General features: G+C 49.2%; 1 protein-coding gene across 2 annotated transcripts in view; it reads left to right on the top strand.

The window, feature by feature from the left end:
• Positions 1-17,195, top strand: part of GTF3C1 (general transcription factor IIIC subunit 1) — an 88,880-nt gene that overhangs the window by 40,354 nt on the left and 31,331 nt on the right. For both annotated transcript variants that reach the window (XM_016929679.4, XM_016929678.4), the window contains exons 8-19: positions 428-543; positions 1,927-2,236; positions 2,968-3,185; positions 6,102-6,238; positions 7,784-7,937; positions 10,396-10,499; positions 11,309-11,493; positions 13,639-13,920; positions 14,223-14,368; positions 15,825-15,922; positions 16,408-16,504; positions 16,606-16,783. In XM_016929679.4, the coding sequence (XP_016785168.1) occupies positions 428-543; positions 1,927-2,236; positions 2,968-3,185; positions 6,102-6,238; positions 7,784-7,937; positions 10,396-10,499; positions 11,309-11,493; positions 13,639-13,920; positions 14,223-14,368; positions 15,825-15,922; positions 16,408-16,504; positions 16,606-16,783 (2,025 nt within the window). The remainder of the gene's footprint in view (positions 1-427; positions 544-1,926; positions 2,237-2,967; positions 3,186-6,101; positions 6,239-7,783; positions 7,938-10,395; positions 10,500-11,308; positions 11,494-13,638; positions 13,921-14,222; positions 14,369-15,824; positions 15,923-16,407; positions 16,505-16,605; positions 16,784-17,195) is intronic.

Here is a 17,195-nt window from a genome sequence, read left to right as displayed (position 1 = left end):
TACACATTAAGAAAAGTTCTGAATTAAAAATTATTTTGATGCTTCTTAAAGAGGTCAATTTCATTGATCTGAAACAGTTCATTCATGCGAAAGGGCTAATTTCCTGCCGTTGGGTAAAACCTATTGGGTTCTTGCATTTTAGTATTTCAGCTGTTGATCACCTGACATTTAGTGTTTTAACGTGGGGCCATGAGATAGTAAGCATTCAAACATTAGCTGTTAGTATTACTAGCCTAGTATAGTATATTACTCAGAGGCTTGGGAGGGAAGCAGGCTTGGGAGGATAAGGGAGAGAAATGGCGTATGTTTTGTTCTGTCTGTTAATTTCACAGCATCAAAATGTCTGCTGAAAAAGTGGGCTGGAAACTGACTTGTGCAGAACAGCTCCTTTGCAGCGGTTTGGGTTCACGTGTATTGTTTCTCACAGTTGAGCGCAGAGGCACGAAAGGAATTTCCCAAGCTGAAATCCGAGTGGCTATGAATGTGGGAAAACTAGAAGCAAGAATGCTGTGCCGACTTCTTCAAAGATTCAAAGTTGTCAAGGTAACATCATGAGCCTTCCCCCAACACTCGTTGTCTTTGGAGGTGCTTGCAGTGTATTTGAGAACGAGCATCTCAGTCAGAAGACTCGATGGCCTGACATCTGTGTCAAGGAAGCAAATGGCCTCCCCAGGGCTGAGTGCAGTCCATAGCCATGTTATGTCTCGCCTTCACTGTAGTTACTGTTTGTCTTCACTTTTTAAGAATTGAATGACTTGTCAGCTTTGAAAAGTGCCAGGCATGGTGGCCCACACCTGTAATCCCAACACTTTGGGAGGCCGAGGTAGGTGGATCACCTCACATCAGAAGTTCGAGACCAGCCTGGCCAACATGGTGAAACCCTATCTCTACTAAAAGTACAAAAAATTAGCCAGGCGTGGTTTTGCATGCCTGTAATCCTAGCTACTCAGGAGGCTGAGGCAGGAGAATTGCTTGAACCCAGGAGGCAGAGGTTGCAGTGACCTGAGATGGCGCCATTGCGCTCCAACCTGGGCAACAAGAGTGAAACTCCATCTCAAAAAGAAAAAGTAGTCAGAAGGTGATGTGGCCACCCCGGGAGCCTACTCCCACATGGGGACAGTCAGCTGGGGCTGGCCACTCTCTGTCCACCTGCTTCAGACAAAGCAGTGCTCTCCAGGGTTCCACCATCCCCACTTGGCCCTCCTTCTTATGCATGTTACTTGCCTGGCACCTGGGGACATCGAGTTGGCCAGCTATGCCTGTCTGGCACTCTTTTGTAATTCAGACCTGTGGTCTCAGCCCCTGACATGCCACTCTCATCTTGCTCGCGATCTGGTCATCTGGCTGGAAGGCAGTATTATAGTTGGGTGAGTGACTGCAGCACACTTAGCCCCATCCCTGGCATGTGATGGTACCTAGATGTTACTCTTTTCCTATCAAAGGCCCTGGGAAGAGCCCCTTGCCCTGTTCTAGACGTTAAAATGGGTGTGGATCACTGATGCCCAGTCCACAAATCCTCATGGCAGTGGCTAAGTGGAGCTTGCATTCCACAGTCTAACTTTTCAGTCTGCATCACAAATGCTTGCTGCTTACTGTCCGTTTTGTGTGGGCCACGTCCTGTCCCAGCCACTGGGGCTATATGGAAGGTTAAGTCAGGGCCCTGTCCCTGAGAAGCTCATAGCCTCATAGAGCAGACACACATTCAGGGTTGTACTTCAGAGAAGGATCTCTGTGGAAGGAAGACCTGGGGGATTACAGAGAGGAAGAGCCTGGAGGGAGCATCAGTGGTGCCCAACCGAGGGCCCAGGCAGTAAGACAGGAGAAACAGAAGAAAGCCAATAAGGAAATAGATGCCACAGACCACCTGAACCCCTGTGGGTATGATGCCCTCTTTGCAGTGGGATAAACACATCTTATTCCCTCTAGGGATTCATGGAAGACGAAGGTCGGCAGCGAACCACCAAGTACATTTCCTGCGTGTTTGCAGAGGAGAGCGACCTAAGCCGGCAGTACCAAAGAGAGAAGGCCCGCAGCGAGCTCTTGACCACCGTGAGCCTGGCGTCTATGCAGGAGGAGTCGCTTCTGCCTGAAGGCGAGGACACCTTCCTCTCTGAGTCGGACAGTGAGGAGGAGAGGAGCAGCAGCAAGCGGAGAGGCAGAGGGTCCCAGAAAGACACAAGAGCCTCTGCGAACCTCCGGCCCAAGACCCAGCCTCATCACTCCACCCCAACCAAGGGTAGGGAGCACGTGGGGTGGGCAGGGGCTGCGTGCACTGCACGGCTGGGCACCTGCAAGAAACACCCCTTCAGTTCAGCAAACACCTGCGGTTGCCCTTGGTGCCATCCTAATGAGAGGCCTGACACTGTCACTTGTACCACATCATCATGGGTTTGGAGGAGAGGGTCCTGTGGTATCTCCTGGCTGCTTGCAAATCATTTCTTCGTGGCACATGTTTTGTTTGCTTGTTTTTACTATTAAAGGATGGAATTTCATAAGCTTCCTCTGCCCCTTCCCTTCCAACAGTCTAAGACTCCTCCAAGTTTTTAGTTTAGTTATAGAAAACTTTTTTTAAATGCATAGAGAGTGGTGCTGATGACACATTTGCAAATCTGGTACCCAGCTCTGAGCCCCCTGGGGACATTCGTTAAATGTCCAGCTTAGGGAGGGACTCTTACTGGCATTTTGTAGGTAGAGGCCAGGATGCTGTTTAACATCCTGCAATACACAGGACAGCCCCTGACAGCAGAGAATTACCCAGCCCAGACATCAGCACTGGCCAAGTGGGGAAACCCTGCTGCCGATGAGAGGCCAGAAGGAGGGGCCCAAGCTGCTGCTGGTCCACTTCCCTCACCTTTCAACTGACTCTCAGCAGAATCCTTTGGCCTGTGTGGGTCTGGTCTGATTGCCAAGCATGAATGCCCTCCTGGCCTCCCCCTTGATTTGTTCTATCTCTTCCCTCCACCACAGGTGGGTGGAAAGTTGTAAACCTACACCCATTGAAAAAGCAGCCACCCTCCTTCCCAGGAGCTGCTGAAGAGAGAGCCTGCCAGAGCCTTGCCAGCAGGGACAGCCTCTTAGATACCAGCAGCGTCTCAGAACCCAACGTGTCCTTTGTCTCCCACTGTGCGGACAGCAACATTGGTGACATAGCTGTGATCGAGGAGGTCCGGATGGAAAACCCAAAGGTCAGTGCATGCAGAGGGAGGGAGCTGTCTCCAAGAAGGAGTCTGTGGCCTCATCGTTTATGTGCTTAGGAATCACATGATCACAGTGGAATCATCCACAGCGAGAGTGCTCTGTGCCGAGGCCCGCCTGTGCTTCCCAGGCAGTAGCTCTGTGCTTATTTACACACCACTTTCACGCAGCCTGGGCCCTACGCAGAGATTGTCTGCATGGTTATCCACCCAGTGGCTTATTCATTTCCAACAGCTTATTCTTTTCAGTTAGATTTATTTTAGAGGGAAACCTGTATGCCTAATTTAGATCAATGGTTCTTACCCAGTTTTACCCCTTTTCTGTTCATTGGATGCCACAACTCTCTATGGAGTCAGGATTGGCATTTACCCATAGGAGACATTTCGCAATATCTGGAGACAGTTCTCAGTGCCACACTTAGGGAGGGGCTGCTACTGGCATCCAATAGGGAGAGGTTAGAATGCTGTTAAACATCCTACAATACACAGGACAGTGCTTCACAGCAGAGAATTTCCTGGCCCAAATGTCAGCACTGGCAAGGTGGAGAAACTCTGCTTTAGATAAATGGCCAATATCATTTGTCATAAAAAAGAAAGTAATCATAGAATAGATACAATAAAGTCAAAACTGTATTAGTACATTCCAGCCAGTTACTGTTATATATCAAGGAGTTAAAGACACAGTGAAGTCAAACCAGTACTTTCATCAATATAATTGGAAGGACTAAAAGACAGTTGATAAGGAATGTCTTTCCCATTATGTGATTCGGTTCACCTAATGCCATGTCAACACTTGTGACATAACAGTACCTCAGACACTGCCAGTGCCACCCCCTGTATTTTGGAAACACTGAGTAGAGAACGAGGCATCTAGCATGGAGTAGATGCATGGTCTAGGGTGGCTTTTGATGGTGTTGCTGCTGTTTCTTTATGTATTTTTTTAATTAATTAATTTTTTTGAGAAAGAGTCTTGCTGTGGTGCCCAGGATGGAGTGCAGTGGTACGAGCTCGGCTCACTGCAGCCTCTGCCTCCTGAGCTCAAGTGATCCTCCTGCTTCAGCCTCCTGAGTAGCTGGGACTGCAGGTTTCCTCTTCTGCAAGCATATGCCACTGCACCTGGCTAATTTTTGTGTTTTTTTGTAGAGATGGTTTCATCATGTTGCCCAGGCTGGTCTCAAACTCCTGGGCTCAAGTGATCCTCCCGCCTTAGCCTCCCAAAGTGCTGGGATTCCAGGCGTGAGCCACTGCCCCTGGCCACTGCTGTTTCATTCAGCCCTGTAAGGTCAATGTGAGCTTTGGTCTGTGAGAAGAAAGCGAGGCCCCTAGGATGGAGTAACTTGCCTGTGCAGTCCCTACCCTATGCCGCTTCTCCCTTTCTGGAATGGAGGCTTGTGCTTTGGAAGTGTTCCTATGGCAGAGGTGATGGGGCGTGGCGCTGATTTTTTTCTAGACTCTTTCAGGCCTTTTCTGTTCATTGGATGCCACAACTCTCTATGGAGTCAGGATTGGCATTGTTTCTAACCAGAGAGGCCGGGCCTTCCAGCAGTGGAGCCCAGCAGCTCCCCTGGAGTCCCGCCTGCCTTCCTCCCTCTGCCATCCCCTTTGCACCTCTGTGCATTCCCACCAGGTCTTAAAGTCCCTGACTTGTTTCCAGTTCAGCTCTTCCTCTCTCTGATGGAAGTCCATTCCCAGAGTAATGGCAGCACCATGGTCCTCCCCGCATCCTTACTGAGAAGAATGGCACCCACTGTTTGCAGGGAGGCTCTTGGCAGAGCATGTTGCCTTTGCTGTCCAGCAGCCCCATGGAAACTGGCTAGATTCACTCACGTGGTTTTCCCCCAAACTTTTCACCCTGAAGCACAAGGGTGAACAAAAGACTTTCTGCCCCTCTTGGGACTCTTCTTGAATCTTTGATTCTTTCCCCCTTCAGCAAAGAACTGTGTCTTGCCCGGAGCTCCCACAGTGGGCAGGGAAGTGGGCTGGGGCCTGGCCGTTCAGACATCATCACCGAGTGACCTCCTTGAGCGCTTTCTCATTTCCTGAAAGTGCTACTCCCAGCTGGGAGGTGACAAGCAGAACATGCCCTGGGGCTACTATAAGGCATTGACTTGGGTCCAGTGATTCACAAGATGTGTATTAGAGTTAGGATTTCTTTTCCATATAGGGTTCACATTTGGGCTTTCACATTTTGATCCAGTGTTGGGTGAAACAGGTTCATTTTAAGCTCATTAAGAGAGAAAGACATTACAAGAGAAGCAGACAATTTAGCGGGGATAGAAGAGGAAGCACAGATCCACTCATCCTAATTTTCCTTGAGGAAACCTGTTCTGAACTCAAGAGCCCCCCTCTACCTCATGTCACTTTTTGCCCAGAGACTTCCCTGGTTTCTTCCATCTGGAGCCAGAGGCCCCATCCTGGCACGTTCACTCCCCATGAGACACTGGAAAGTTAGCCACACAGAGCCCTGGTTTCTTCTTCTGTAAAATGGGAACTATGATGATAAAAGTGTTAAGAGTTTTTGATGAAAAAAGCCCAACAATACCTGGCATGTAATTGTCTGTACGTCAGTTTCTTCCATTCCTCTATGGGAGAACCAAGGGGGAATTGAGGGAACGCCTTCCACATTTTCAGGAGTTGCTGGAGTAGATGCCTCTGATTTCTGTCCTGAAACCAGCTGATCCTCATAAAGTGGACTGGGGTCCTCTGCTGGCCAATGTCTTTGATTTTCAAAGCATTGAGTTGGTAGAGTAGTGGGATTCTGTGTAGGAGAACAGGCTTCTTGGCTTCCCTTCTTGAAAGATGGGAGTAGAAGTTTCTTGAAGAGGGCCAGTGCACCCACAGGAGTGGTGCGTGGCCCCCAAGCCTTGCCGAGCCCATTGCATCTTGTGCTTTCGGTCTCTGTTCTAGGAGAGTAGCAGTTCCCTGAAGACTGGGAGGCACAGCTCAGGCCAAGACAAACCACACGAAACTTACCGACTGCTGAAACGCAGGAATCTGATCATAGAAGCTGTCACCAATCTTCGCTTAATCGAGAGTTTATTCACGTAAGGAGCTGTCTGTCTGTCTGTCTGTCTGTCTGCCTGTCTGTCTGTCTGTCTGTCTGCTTGCACTAACAGTAATCCTCCTACCAGTTGGTCATCACAAGCCACGGACACCACTGAGGGGCATTCAAATCTCTGTCCCACTGTGTAGATTCTCATCTCGTTCCTTTGCGGTAGGGAGGATTTAGATGGTCCTCCCTACCATCTAAAGGGATGGAGGAGTATCTACTCCTCAAAAGGAGCAGATACTGAGGAACATCAGCATGCTAGACAGAGAGAAAATGACTGAGCAGGAAGCAGAAGTCACAGGGAAAGTGCGTTCGTCTTTTCCTTACCTGGAATATGGTTGCTCCAGAAGGGCTATGGAGACACTTAAGCGAGTAGTAGCATTACTTCCAGACTTTTAGTTCTCCGTGGTGCATTTTGCGCAAATAGAGTCTTCTAGAGGAGAAAAAACAAGAGACACAAGTAGAGCTTCTGTGTTTGGGATGGAGTAGAGGCTCTGAACTCTGATGTGGTTCTTGTAAGCTCCCATCACCACCACCTCCTGGGTGGCATCTTCAACGCTTCTGAAGCACCCAATGTGAGAGCCACTCGGTGAGGAGGAGCCTTACCCTCCATCAGGGACATGGCTTCTTCCTCATACTCCGTGTCTAACGAGGACTGAATGGGAGGGGGTAGGGACCATCTGCACACACTGTCACCTTGTTCGCCTCTGAGCCATGAGAGTTTGAGCTAGGTGCTCCTAATGTCCCTTTTGGCCCTGCATTCTATTTTCTTTTCTTTTTTTTTTTTTTTTGAGATGGAGTCTCACTCTGACACCCAGGCTAAAGTGCATGATGCAATCTTGGCTCACTGCAACCTCTGCCTCCTGGGTTCAAACAATTCTCCTGCCTCAGCCTCCTGAGTAGCTGAGATTACAGGCACCCACCTGGCTAATTTTTGTATTTTTAGTAGAGACGGGGTTTCACCATGTTGACCAGGCTGGTCTCGAACTCCTGACCTCAAGTGATCTGCCTGTCTCGGCTTCCCAAAGTGCTGGTATTATAGGCATGAGCCACCACGCCCACTGGCCCTGCATTCTATGATCAGTGATCTGGAAAGATCACCATAGTGACTCAGTAAGACCTAGAGGAAGATGTATCCAGAGAGAAGACAAAACGCACTTCAGATCTTAGGGGCTAGTGATAAACCAGAGCAGCCCTTATCTGGGTGTTAGATTAGCATTCGACTTGGTGAAGACAGGTTTCTATCATGGTGCCCAGTTTCCCTGCCATCATGATCTCAAATCGTAGTCTCTTGAGTTGCCGGTGAAAGGCTCAGCTGTGGAGCTGCTGTCTTTGGTGGCTTGTCCTTACCTGATACATTTGCCACAGAGGGAAACAATCATTAACGTCTCAAGAAATCAGTCTTTCCAGGGTGGGGAAACCCCGTTTGATCCTTCCTTGTTTCTATTGGGTACCGTGAGGCATGTCTGTGTTGCCTGGGTTGAGGAAGGCCTTCCATGTTGAGATTGGGAGTGTTATCTGCTTATTTTGTGATGCCCAGGATTCAGAAGATGATCATGGATCAGGAGAAGCAGGAAGGCGTGTCCACCAAGTGCTGCAAGAAGTCCATTGTCCGCTTGGTGCGGAACCTGTCTGAGGAAGGTCTCTTGCGATTGTATCGGACCACTGTCATTCAAGATGGCATCAAGAAGAAGGTAACCAGGGCCTCCCCCGATGCCCAGAGCCAGCCTCGTGCTGTTGGAAGTTTTTGTCTAGCTTCTCTTGTCATTGCTGTATCCTGGTAGTTGCTTTATTACCAGTGACTTGGAATTTCCCATTATGCCTCCTGATTTGGGGAATATGGGTTAGCTGGAAACAGAAAAGAGCAAAAACTTGCTAGGATTGTAAAGCATGTCAACTCCAAGCAGCAGCTATGCAGGCATCCAGCCCTGTGGTCAGCCTTGAAGAAGCAGAAGGCAGGCAGAGACATATTGAAGTTCAGTCATTGAGGGACAAATGAAATAACATTTAGGTGGGAAATTTAGACTAAGCAGCAAGAATGCTTTCCTCGGAGAGCTGAGGCAACATCCCAGAGGAAGCAATGGCATTGAGTCAGTGAGGATGCACTGCCGGGTTATCCGATGGGAGCAGTACATCTCTTCTGCCTCGACATATCTATTTCTGTAAAATTTAAAGTTTGCGGGGGGATGCATTCCCATAGCAGCTGCAGCTCAGCAGCTTCACGGACATTCTAAGGCACAGGTTTTTCACAGTCAGGGTAATTTGTGATGGTACAGCCAGGCACCAGGGCCAAAGGGAATGGTTGTGTGGGGACAGTCACTCGTAATTTCCTGACCTTTTCTTCTGACTGCATTTTAAATCTCTGCCTTAAGAAAGCTCTGCATTGATATTTTGTTTTCTTAATAAGCTAGCAAGGTCATTTTTGCTCTTCTGCTTTTATTTTTTGAGAAATTTGAAAACTGCAGAGCAGTACAAAAAACTTAAGAAACAACAGTGTCTATCCTTTCCACATTGACTGCTCTCATCAGTTTTTATATCTGCTATAAGTATTTTTAAAATAAAACAATAATGTCCCCTGGCCCCCTGCTCCCCACTCCCCCACCAGCCTGCCACTTGTTCCCTGAGCAGTGGCAGTGGGTTCCTGTGCTGACCTCCCTCAGAGAAGGCCAAGAAAAACTGCAGCCCAGTAGTAGCAGTGCCTTCTATTTCTGTTGATCTTCAAAGAGTGCAGTCACTGAAGACAGGAACCCCCCACCCTCCAGTCTAGGGTTAGGGAGAGACAGGAAGGCATAGGCATCTGCTGTGTCTCCAGGCATTGCTGGAGGGAGTGGGCGAGGGATGGGGGCAGCGGGTAAGCATGGGGGGCCACATAACCTCAAAAATGAAAGTGCCCAGGCCTCTTGCCACAAGGTCCCACTACAGTAGCTGGTTTTTCCGGCTGGAAGGGGCTTCCGTCGTGTGCATGTGACTCTAGTACCAGCGTAGGTTTCCAGGCAGGACTTTCTCTGGCACCCAGAGCATGTGCTGCTGGCAGCCTTTGATCTGCTGGGGCCATGTGAGCTGGAGCTGGTGCGTCTGTGTCAGTCTTTTGCCTTTGCTCCTGTGTCTTGCCCGGAAAGTGGGGCAATGTGAATGCTGTATATTTCTCCCTTGCCTTTGAATTCTCTGAAATGTTGCCTTACTGCGTCTCATTTGAGCTTCACAAAACCACAAAGCTGGTGGTTGGGGGTGGGGGCAGGGTGGTCCTTATTTCACAAATGAGGATTGGGAGAAAATGAGCCAAGTGTGGCGTTCGGGAGCCCTTGTCTAGGCGTTGCTTCCTGCCCCCTGTTTCCAGATCTTTCTGAGCCCATGTTCAGCATGAAGCTGCTGGCCAGAGTGGATGCTCAGACAGCCTGACCTTGCTGTCCCCGGCCTCAGCAGAGACAGGCAAGAAGCCTGGCTCCCTGGGGGCCTGGCCGTCCTCACCTGCCACAACATGGCTGGTGTGCTCACACACACCCTGCCCCACTCCACCTCTCCCTGCTGGGCATTCAAGTTACTTCCCTTCCACACAGTCTGTTTTTCATCCTGTGTATCTCTCATGAAATGATAACCACCTTAACTGTTGAGCTTCAGTAGCTCGGAAAAGGTAAAACAACAAAAGCAGCTCTAAATCCTCTGCTGGTTTGTTTGGACGTGTGCCTGGCAGGAGTCCCATGACGGCACTCTCAGCAAGGGTAGATTAATGAAAGCTGCTTACCTTTTCCAGATGGAAGCCCTCAGGACTCACAAGCAACTGGGAAATTCTCAGATAGTGGGAAGGGGGCACAGAGCAGCCCTCCAGGTAGCAACAGAGACCAGTGGGCTGTGACAGCCCAGTAAGGGACTTGCAGGGAGACAGCTCTGTGTCCAGGCCAGATTCCTCAGTGGGGCCGAGCAGCCCCGGCACCCATGGCAGAGCCTGATCGCTTGGTCACTTGAGGAATTTTGCCGCCAGTAGCTGTACCAGCAAACTGTTCAGCAACAAATTTTGTTTTGATCTCCTAATCGTGTTTTGGAAATGTTAATGAAAACAGGTATGACTGAGGTTCCACTAGGAATCGACTTGTGGAGCCAAGTCTTCCTCAGCTCTTCCCTCACCCTGTGGGATGCTCCAACCTCTCTCTCCAGGTGGATCTGGTGGTGCACCCGTCCATGGACCAGAACGACCCTCTAGTGAGAAGTGCCATCGAGCAGGTCCGCTTCCGGATCTCCAATTCAAGCACAGCCAACAGGCAAGTGGAGGTGCCCGGGAAGAACCCATAGCAAGGCTGCCAGGTCTGTGTGTCAGCCTACAGCAATCCAGAAGAGCCCTTTCTTTATACCTGCATGGATCAGTGAATTTGTTGGTTTGGAGTTCATGGTTCATGATCTCCTAGTCTCAATAAGGACCAATTTCAGGATTCTTTAGGGGGAAAAAAAAAAGTCCTAATGGTCTTTATTCTGTCTGATAGAGTGTGGACAGAGCACTCCCCATCATAGGCCTCTGATGTCTGACACTCACTCAGTCTCATAATGGCTCACAGTGATTCTGGTTGCCTTTCTCAGATCATTTCTAATTTTGTTCATAAACCATGTAATGAGCTGAGAGAAAACTCAGGGGAGGGAGAAAGTTCTCAGCTGTGTCTCAACTAGAAACTCTCACAGGCAGGCAGAGGGCTGATCTGGCTTGCACATGCTAGTTTGTGGGATCTGCCAAGTATTGGCCACACATACTTTGAATCAGTTGCTGGTTAATTTCTCATATAATTACTGACTTCTAGCGTTGATGCACATGTCTGAAGATCTAGCACGTTGGGTTCCCTTTCTCACAAGGCAGCACCCATAAGTGGGGGTGCCCTCTTCAGGGCCCCACAATCCCTACCACCCCCAAAAGTTTCAGTGACCTGACATTTTGTTTGCATCATCTCCCTGGCCCCTACAAGGAGCAGAATTTGAAACCCCCAGGCCAAGAGGCTGTATCTGATTCATGCAGACAGACTCTGTCCTTTCTCTTAGCCCTTGATTTTCTCAGTACATTATTGCATGTTTATTTGAACTGCAGGGTTAAAACTTCCCAGCCTCCAGTGCCCCAAGGGGAGGCAGAAGAAGACAGTCAAGGAAAAGAGGGCCCAAGTGGATCAGGGGACTCTCAGCTGAGTGCTTCCTCTAGATCAGAAAGTGGACGGATGAAAAAAAGTGATAATAAAATGGGCATAACCCCGCTTAGAAATTATCACCCCATTGTAGGTAAGCTGCAGCTTCTTGTCTGTGTTTAGTTACATTTGATTTGTTGTTTGTATGACAATGTTTGAGGCACTTGGTCCTCTCCATTTGAGCTCCGAGCCGCAGTCAGAAGAATCGCGTCTGAGCTGTGGGCTGGATCCTGTTACTCTGGCCGCATAACTTCTTCCAGCATCTGTTTGTCTATCTGCAAAAATGGGAACAATTCTGCCTGCCATACCCTACAAGGCTTTGGAGAGACTCAGATGAAATCCTGCTAGATCCCAATATGAGGAAAGATTAATTTCTTCTGCTGAATGTCCTTGAGCTGGAACATTGTACAAACTACAGAAAATTTCTTCCTGTCCCAACTCGACAAATCCCCTGGCAGCACAGTCATTGATGAGTCTGAGTGCTCCTATAATTTCCTCAGAGTTGGAGCACTGATGGGTTCCCTCATCCCTCATTTCTAAACTTGTGCTGAACAAGGCAGGTGGCCATGGCATTATAATCAGGATGCTCAGCTCCTCTCCGGGCCATAGCACATGTGCTGGTTCAGGAAGGAGGGCAAACTTGACTCACCGGGGCCCGGCTGTCTGTCAGGCAGCGTCAGGTCCAGGACACACTAGACCCAGGGATTCCAAGTGGAAGAGGTTGTGTGTGTGACTTCCCTTTCCTAGGGCTGCAGCCCCACGGTGTGGCCTTTACTCCCAAGGTTTCCCTGTTAGAAGGCACGGGTGAAAGAGGAACAGCAGCGTGAGTGCGTGCAACTAGACAGCATTTGCACTCGAATGGACCAGGGGCAGCGCGGGTGTTCCTCAGGTGGGCCTTCTGACTGCCTGTCCTGCACCCTCTTGCTGTGCCTACCTCCTCTCACAGCCATCATCTCTCACTGGGGAAAATCAAGCAACAGCGCATTTGTATCAACAAAGAAATAAGCCCCTTTAAAAGAACTCAGATGGCTGTGTATGGTGGCTAACGCCTGTAATCCCAGCACTTTGGGAGGCCAAGTGGAGCATATCATGAGGTCAGGAGATCGAGACCATTCTGGCCAGTGTGGTGAAACCCTGTCTCTACTAAAATACAAAAATTAGCTGGGTGTGGTGCCTACAGTCCCAGCCACTTGGGAGGCTGAGGCAGGAGAATTGCTTGAACCAGGGAGGTGGAGGTTGCAGTGAGCTGAGATCATGCCACTGTACTCCAGCCTGGGCAACAGAGCGAGACTGTGTTTCAAAACAACAACAACAACAATAGACAACAAAAACTGAGATTATAGAATATTTGGCACAGTTCTCATCAAGCCAGAAATCCTTATCCAGTAGCTTCTTAGGCCCTCTGTTAGGTCGTTCTTATTATAAAGGCATACCTGAGGCTGGGTCATTTGTAAAGAAAAGAGGCTTAATTGGCTGACAGTTCTACAAGCTGTATAGGAAGCATGGTGCCAGCATTTGCTTGGGTTCTACTGAGGCCTCAGGAAGCTTCCAGCCATGACAGAAGGTGAAGGGGGGCAGGCACATCACCTGGCAAAAGCAGGAGCAAGAGAGAGAGTTGGGGGAGGTGCCACACACTTTTAAACAACCAGATCTCATGAGGATGGCACCAAGTCATGAGGGATCACCCATACCCAGACGCCTCCCACCTGGCCCCACCACCAGCACCAAGGATCACATGCCAACATGAGATGTGGAGGGGCATCCAAGCCTTCCCACCCTCCTTGTTGGTTCCCTGCTCGATTGCCCTCCTGCCGCAGGTGCTGCACTCTGCTTCCTTGCTCCACTTCCCCTTCCAGGAATGTGCGGGGCACACCCCCACCTCAGGCCCCTTGCATTTGCCCTGTAGGCAAGCCCCAAGGGTTCTGCACTGCCAGCAGCTCCTTCACCAACTGGAGTTCACTCTAAGGCTCCCCAGTGAGGCCTCTCCTTTTGTAGAATTGCAGCCCTCCTCCCATCTGTGCTTTATTTTCTGCACCAGCTGTTTTCGTCTGATGGGCTATTTTAGATATTATATTTTATTATCCGTTCTTGCCCATTAGAAAGTAAGCTCTAAGACAGTAAAAATATTTGCCATCTTTCTGGCCTCTGGCACATAGTGGCACTCAATCATTTTTTAATGGATTAAACTGAATTCAGTATGGGATTTTTCAAGCACCGCCCTCTCCCTTTCTTGCTTTAGTTCCCGGACTGGGGCGTTCTCTAGGGTTTCTGCCCAAAATGCCTCGCCTGCGGGTGGTCCACATGTTTCTGTGGTACCTCATCTATGGGCACCCTGCCAGCAACACCGTGGAGAAGCCAAGCTTCATCAGTGAACGGAGAACGATAAAGCAGGAGTCAGGCAGGGCAGGCGTCCGGCCGTCCTCCTCTGGAAGTGCCTGGGAGGCCTGCTCTGAAGCCCCATCTAAAGGCAGCCAAGATGGTGTCACCTGGGAGGCTGAAGTGGAGCTTGCCACAGAGACAGGTGAGAGGCCCCTGCCACTCCTGCACCTGGGGTGGGCAGGCCCAGTAGTAGGATCCAGGGAGAAACATGATAGTTCCTTTTCCTTATATAAACTGGCTGCAGCCTCTGATCCAAATGGAAACATAATCCACACTTCCTGAACCTGCAGGCTTTCTTCCTCATCTTCCTTCCTGCCTGACAAGTAGAGTTTTCCGCAAATTAGGGGTAAAGACACCAAGACCTCCTGGGAGATGACGTTACCATGTGTCACCATGGTGACTGGTATCCTGGCTGCCGGGGGTAACCGTGCGTTTTTTTCCTAGTGTATGTCGACGATGCCTCGTGGATGCGCTACATCCCCCCAATCCCAGTCCACAGGGACTTCGGCTTTGGCTGGGCTCTCGTCAGCGACATCCTCCTCTGCCTTCCCCTCTCCATCTTCATCCAGATTGTGCAAGTCAGCTACAAGGTATTGGTGACAGGAGCCATTATCACAGGACTGGCCCCTCAGCTCTGGGCTGGAGGGCCTACACTCACCTGGGCAAGGGAGGATACTTGAAGACCCGGTGTTGCCCAGATGAATGGATTGGTGGATAGATGGATAGGCAGATGCTCATTCAAGGGAAAATATTTTAAGGATTTGTTCGAGATAGATTAGACTAGATTAGATTAGAAAGATGATTGGGTGGATGGGTGGGCGGTTGGCAGGTAAATACTTTAAAGACTCGCTCTTCTAAATGGATCTATTGGTAGGTAGGTAGACAGAAAGACAATTATATTACAACAATAAAACGTGGGTTTTTTTTGTTGTTTTTTTTTATGAGGCAGAGTCTTGCTCTGTCGTCTAGGCTGGAGTGCAGTGGCGCGATCTCTGCTCACTGCAACCTCCGCCTCCCGGTTTCACGCCATTCTCCTTCCTCAGCCTCCCAAGTAGCTGGGACTACAGGCACCCACCACCACGCCAGGCTAATTTTTTATATTTTTAGTAGAGACGGGGTTTCACCACGTTAGCCAGGATGGTCTCAATCTTCTGACCTCGTGATCCGCCCGTCTTGGCCTCCCAAAGTGCTGGGATTACAGGCGTGAGCCATTGCACCCAACCAAAACATGTTGTTTTTAGAAATTTGGTAAATAGAGAAAGATAAAATAGAAATTACCCATAACTGTATCACTCAGAGAGATAATTACTACTAAGTAATTATCTTCTTGGTAAGGTTTTTGTAGTCTTTTATTGCTATGCCATACTTGTATGTACACGGGTATGTGTGTGATCTCCCTTTAAAGAAAAAAACTGAATTGAAACTATATTCACTCTTTTATTGTCTGTGCTTTTGACTAAAGAATGTTTTGTATTTTTTGCATCATTGACTTTTTAGACTTGATATTAAGTAGAGTCATAGTATTCTTATGTGTCTAATTTATTTAACCATAATATTTTCTATTTTTGGACATTTAAATTCCACTTTCTTACTACTGTTGAGTAGGTATTTATTATGACATGTTGATGAATACCTTTTGGGTAGGCATAGATTGGCGGCTCCAGCATTTTTTCCTTTGGGTAAGGATAGGAGCAGAATCAGTGGCTTCAAAAGGAACGCGTGTTCTCTATCTCATCTTTTCTTGTTTAAAATATAAATGTATATATTCTTATGTTGCCCCCGGGAAAGGTTTAGCAATTTCTATGCCCACCAGCAGGGTATGAGGGCACCTGTTTATTGCCCTCTGCAGTGTGGTAGATGGGCTGGAGGGGAGGGGCAGCGAGGCCAAAGGCAGAGATGCAGGGGCACTTGGTGGGGCAGGAAGGAGAGCCCAGTGGGCAGGTTCAGGGAGACTATGGTCAGAAAATAGTGGTGAGCACTTTTTCAAGATTCTTGCAGGTCGCCCTGGCCCTCAGGGCGAGCTGAACCTGCACATCACCTCTTCAGGTGGACAACCTGGAGGAATTTCTGAACGACCCGCTGAAGAAGCACACGCTGATCCGCTTTCTCCCCAGGCCCATTCGGCAGCAGCTTCTGTACAAGAGGTGAGGCCATTGAACCTGACCCAGAGTAGTCGCAGGTCCAAACAAACCCTTAAGTCAGGGCTCTGAGCCATCATTCACCAGGAAGAGGAAAAGGTTTCTAACTTCCAGCTTGCAAAAACTCAAGATTTTTAGTAAGTTATTAATATTAATGAAGTATGGGCTGGTATATTTTATTACTTGATTTGAAGGTTCTTTGAAAGTAAAATCTGCTGCTAGTGTCTGCAAGTATCGGAATTTTTTTTCCCTTTCATTACTTTTACTTTCCAAATCAAATCCCTAGTGTCGGGTTGATCCCTGTGGCCCTGGTTGGGTGTTAGGTTGGGTAGTTCTGGGCCTTAGTGCAGTGTGGGCTTGAGGCTGGTCCTCCAGTGACCACCAGGTGGAAAAGAGAAGAAGGAAGTCGCACCCCTCACCCCACATGCAGACCCCTGCGGCCGGCTGCGAGTGTGGTGTGATGAGAACCTCCCGCCCCCTCTGTTTTCTAGGCGTTACATTTTTTCGGTGGTGGAGAACCTTCAGAGGCTGTGCTACATGGGGCTGCTACAGTTTGGTCCCACGGAAAAGTTTCAGGATAAAGATCAGGTAATGTCCCTCAAGCCCAAACGAAGGAAATTCTGATTGTTAAACGGTCTCCAAGCAGCCAGACCCAATGTGGGTTCTCCCTGTCTGGTGTCTCCCCTTAGGTCTTTATCTTCTTGAAGAAGAATGCAGTCATTGTTGACACTACCATCTGCGACCCACATTACAACCTGGCCCGCAGCAGCCGGCCCTTCGAGAGGCGCCTCTATGTCCTGAACTCGATGCAGGATGTGGAAAACTACTGGTTTGACCTGCAGTGCGTCTGCCTCAACACCCCACTAGGTGGGTGTCGGCTCTCTCGGCTGAACCTGGCTGCTTTTGCTCCTTTCTGTGTGCTAACTGGGATTTAGGGCTAGAAAAGCCTAGGAGTTGCCTCAACCAGTGGTATGTTCCGAGTGCTCCCCAGAGGCCCAGAGCACCCCTGGGGCTCCCTTGGAAAGGAAAGTGGTGGGCCTTGAATGGGTGGGGTGCTTCCGGTTCCCCCACTCAGTTGAGCCCAAGTAGCTGCACTTTGTCTTCATTTGTTCATTGAGTAGGTATTTATTAAACACACCGGCTGTGTGTCACTTCCTGTGCCTGACAGTGCCACAATGAGAACACAGCCCGCCCTGCCTTCGTGAGACTCAAAATCTAGTGTGAAGAGGAGACACAGCTCACAGGAGTGCAGTGAGGGCCTAGGTGTTGGTTGGGGTGG

The sequence above is a fragment of the Pan troglodytes genome, chromosome 18 (assembly GCF_028858775.2).
Source record: "Pan troglodytes isolate AG18354 chromosome 18, NHGRI_mPanTro3-v2.0_pri, whole genome shotgun sequence".
In the NCBI taxonomy this organism is placed as follows: Eukaryota; Metazoa; Chordata; class Mammalia; order Primates; family Hominidae; genus Pan; species Pan troglodytes.
The sequence above is the reverse complement of the archived record's forward strand: the minus strand, read 5'-3'. Positions and strand labels throughout refer to the sequence as shown.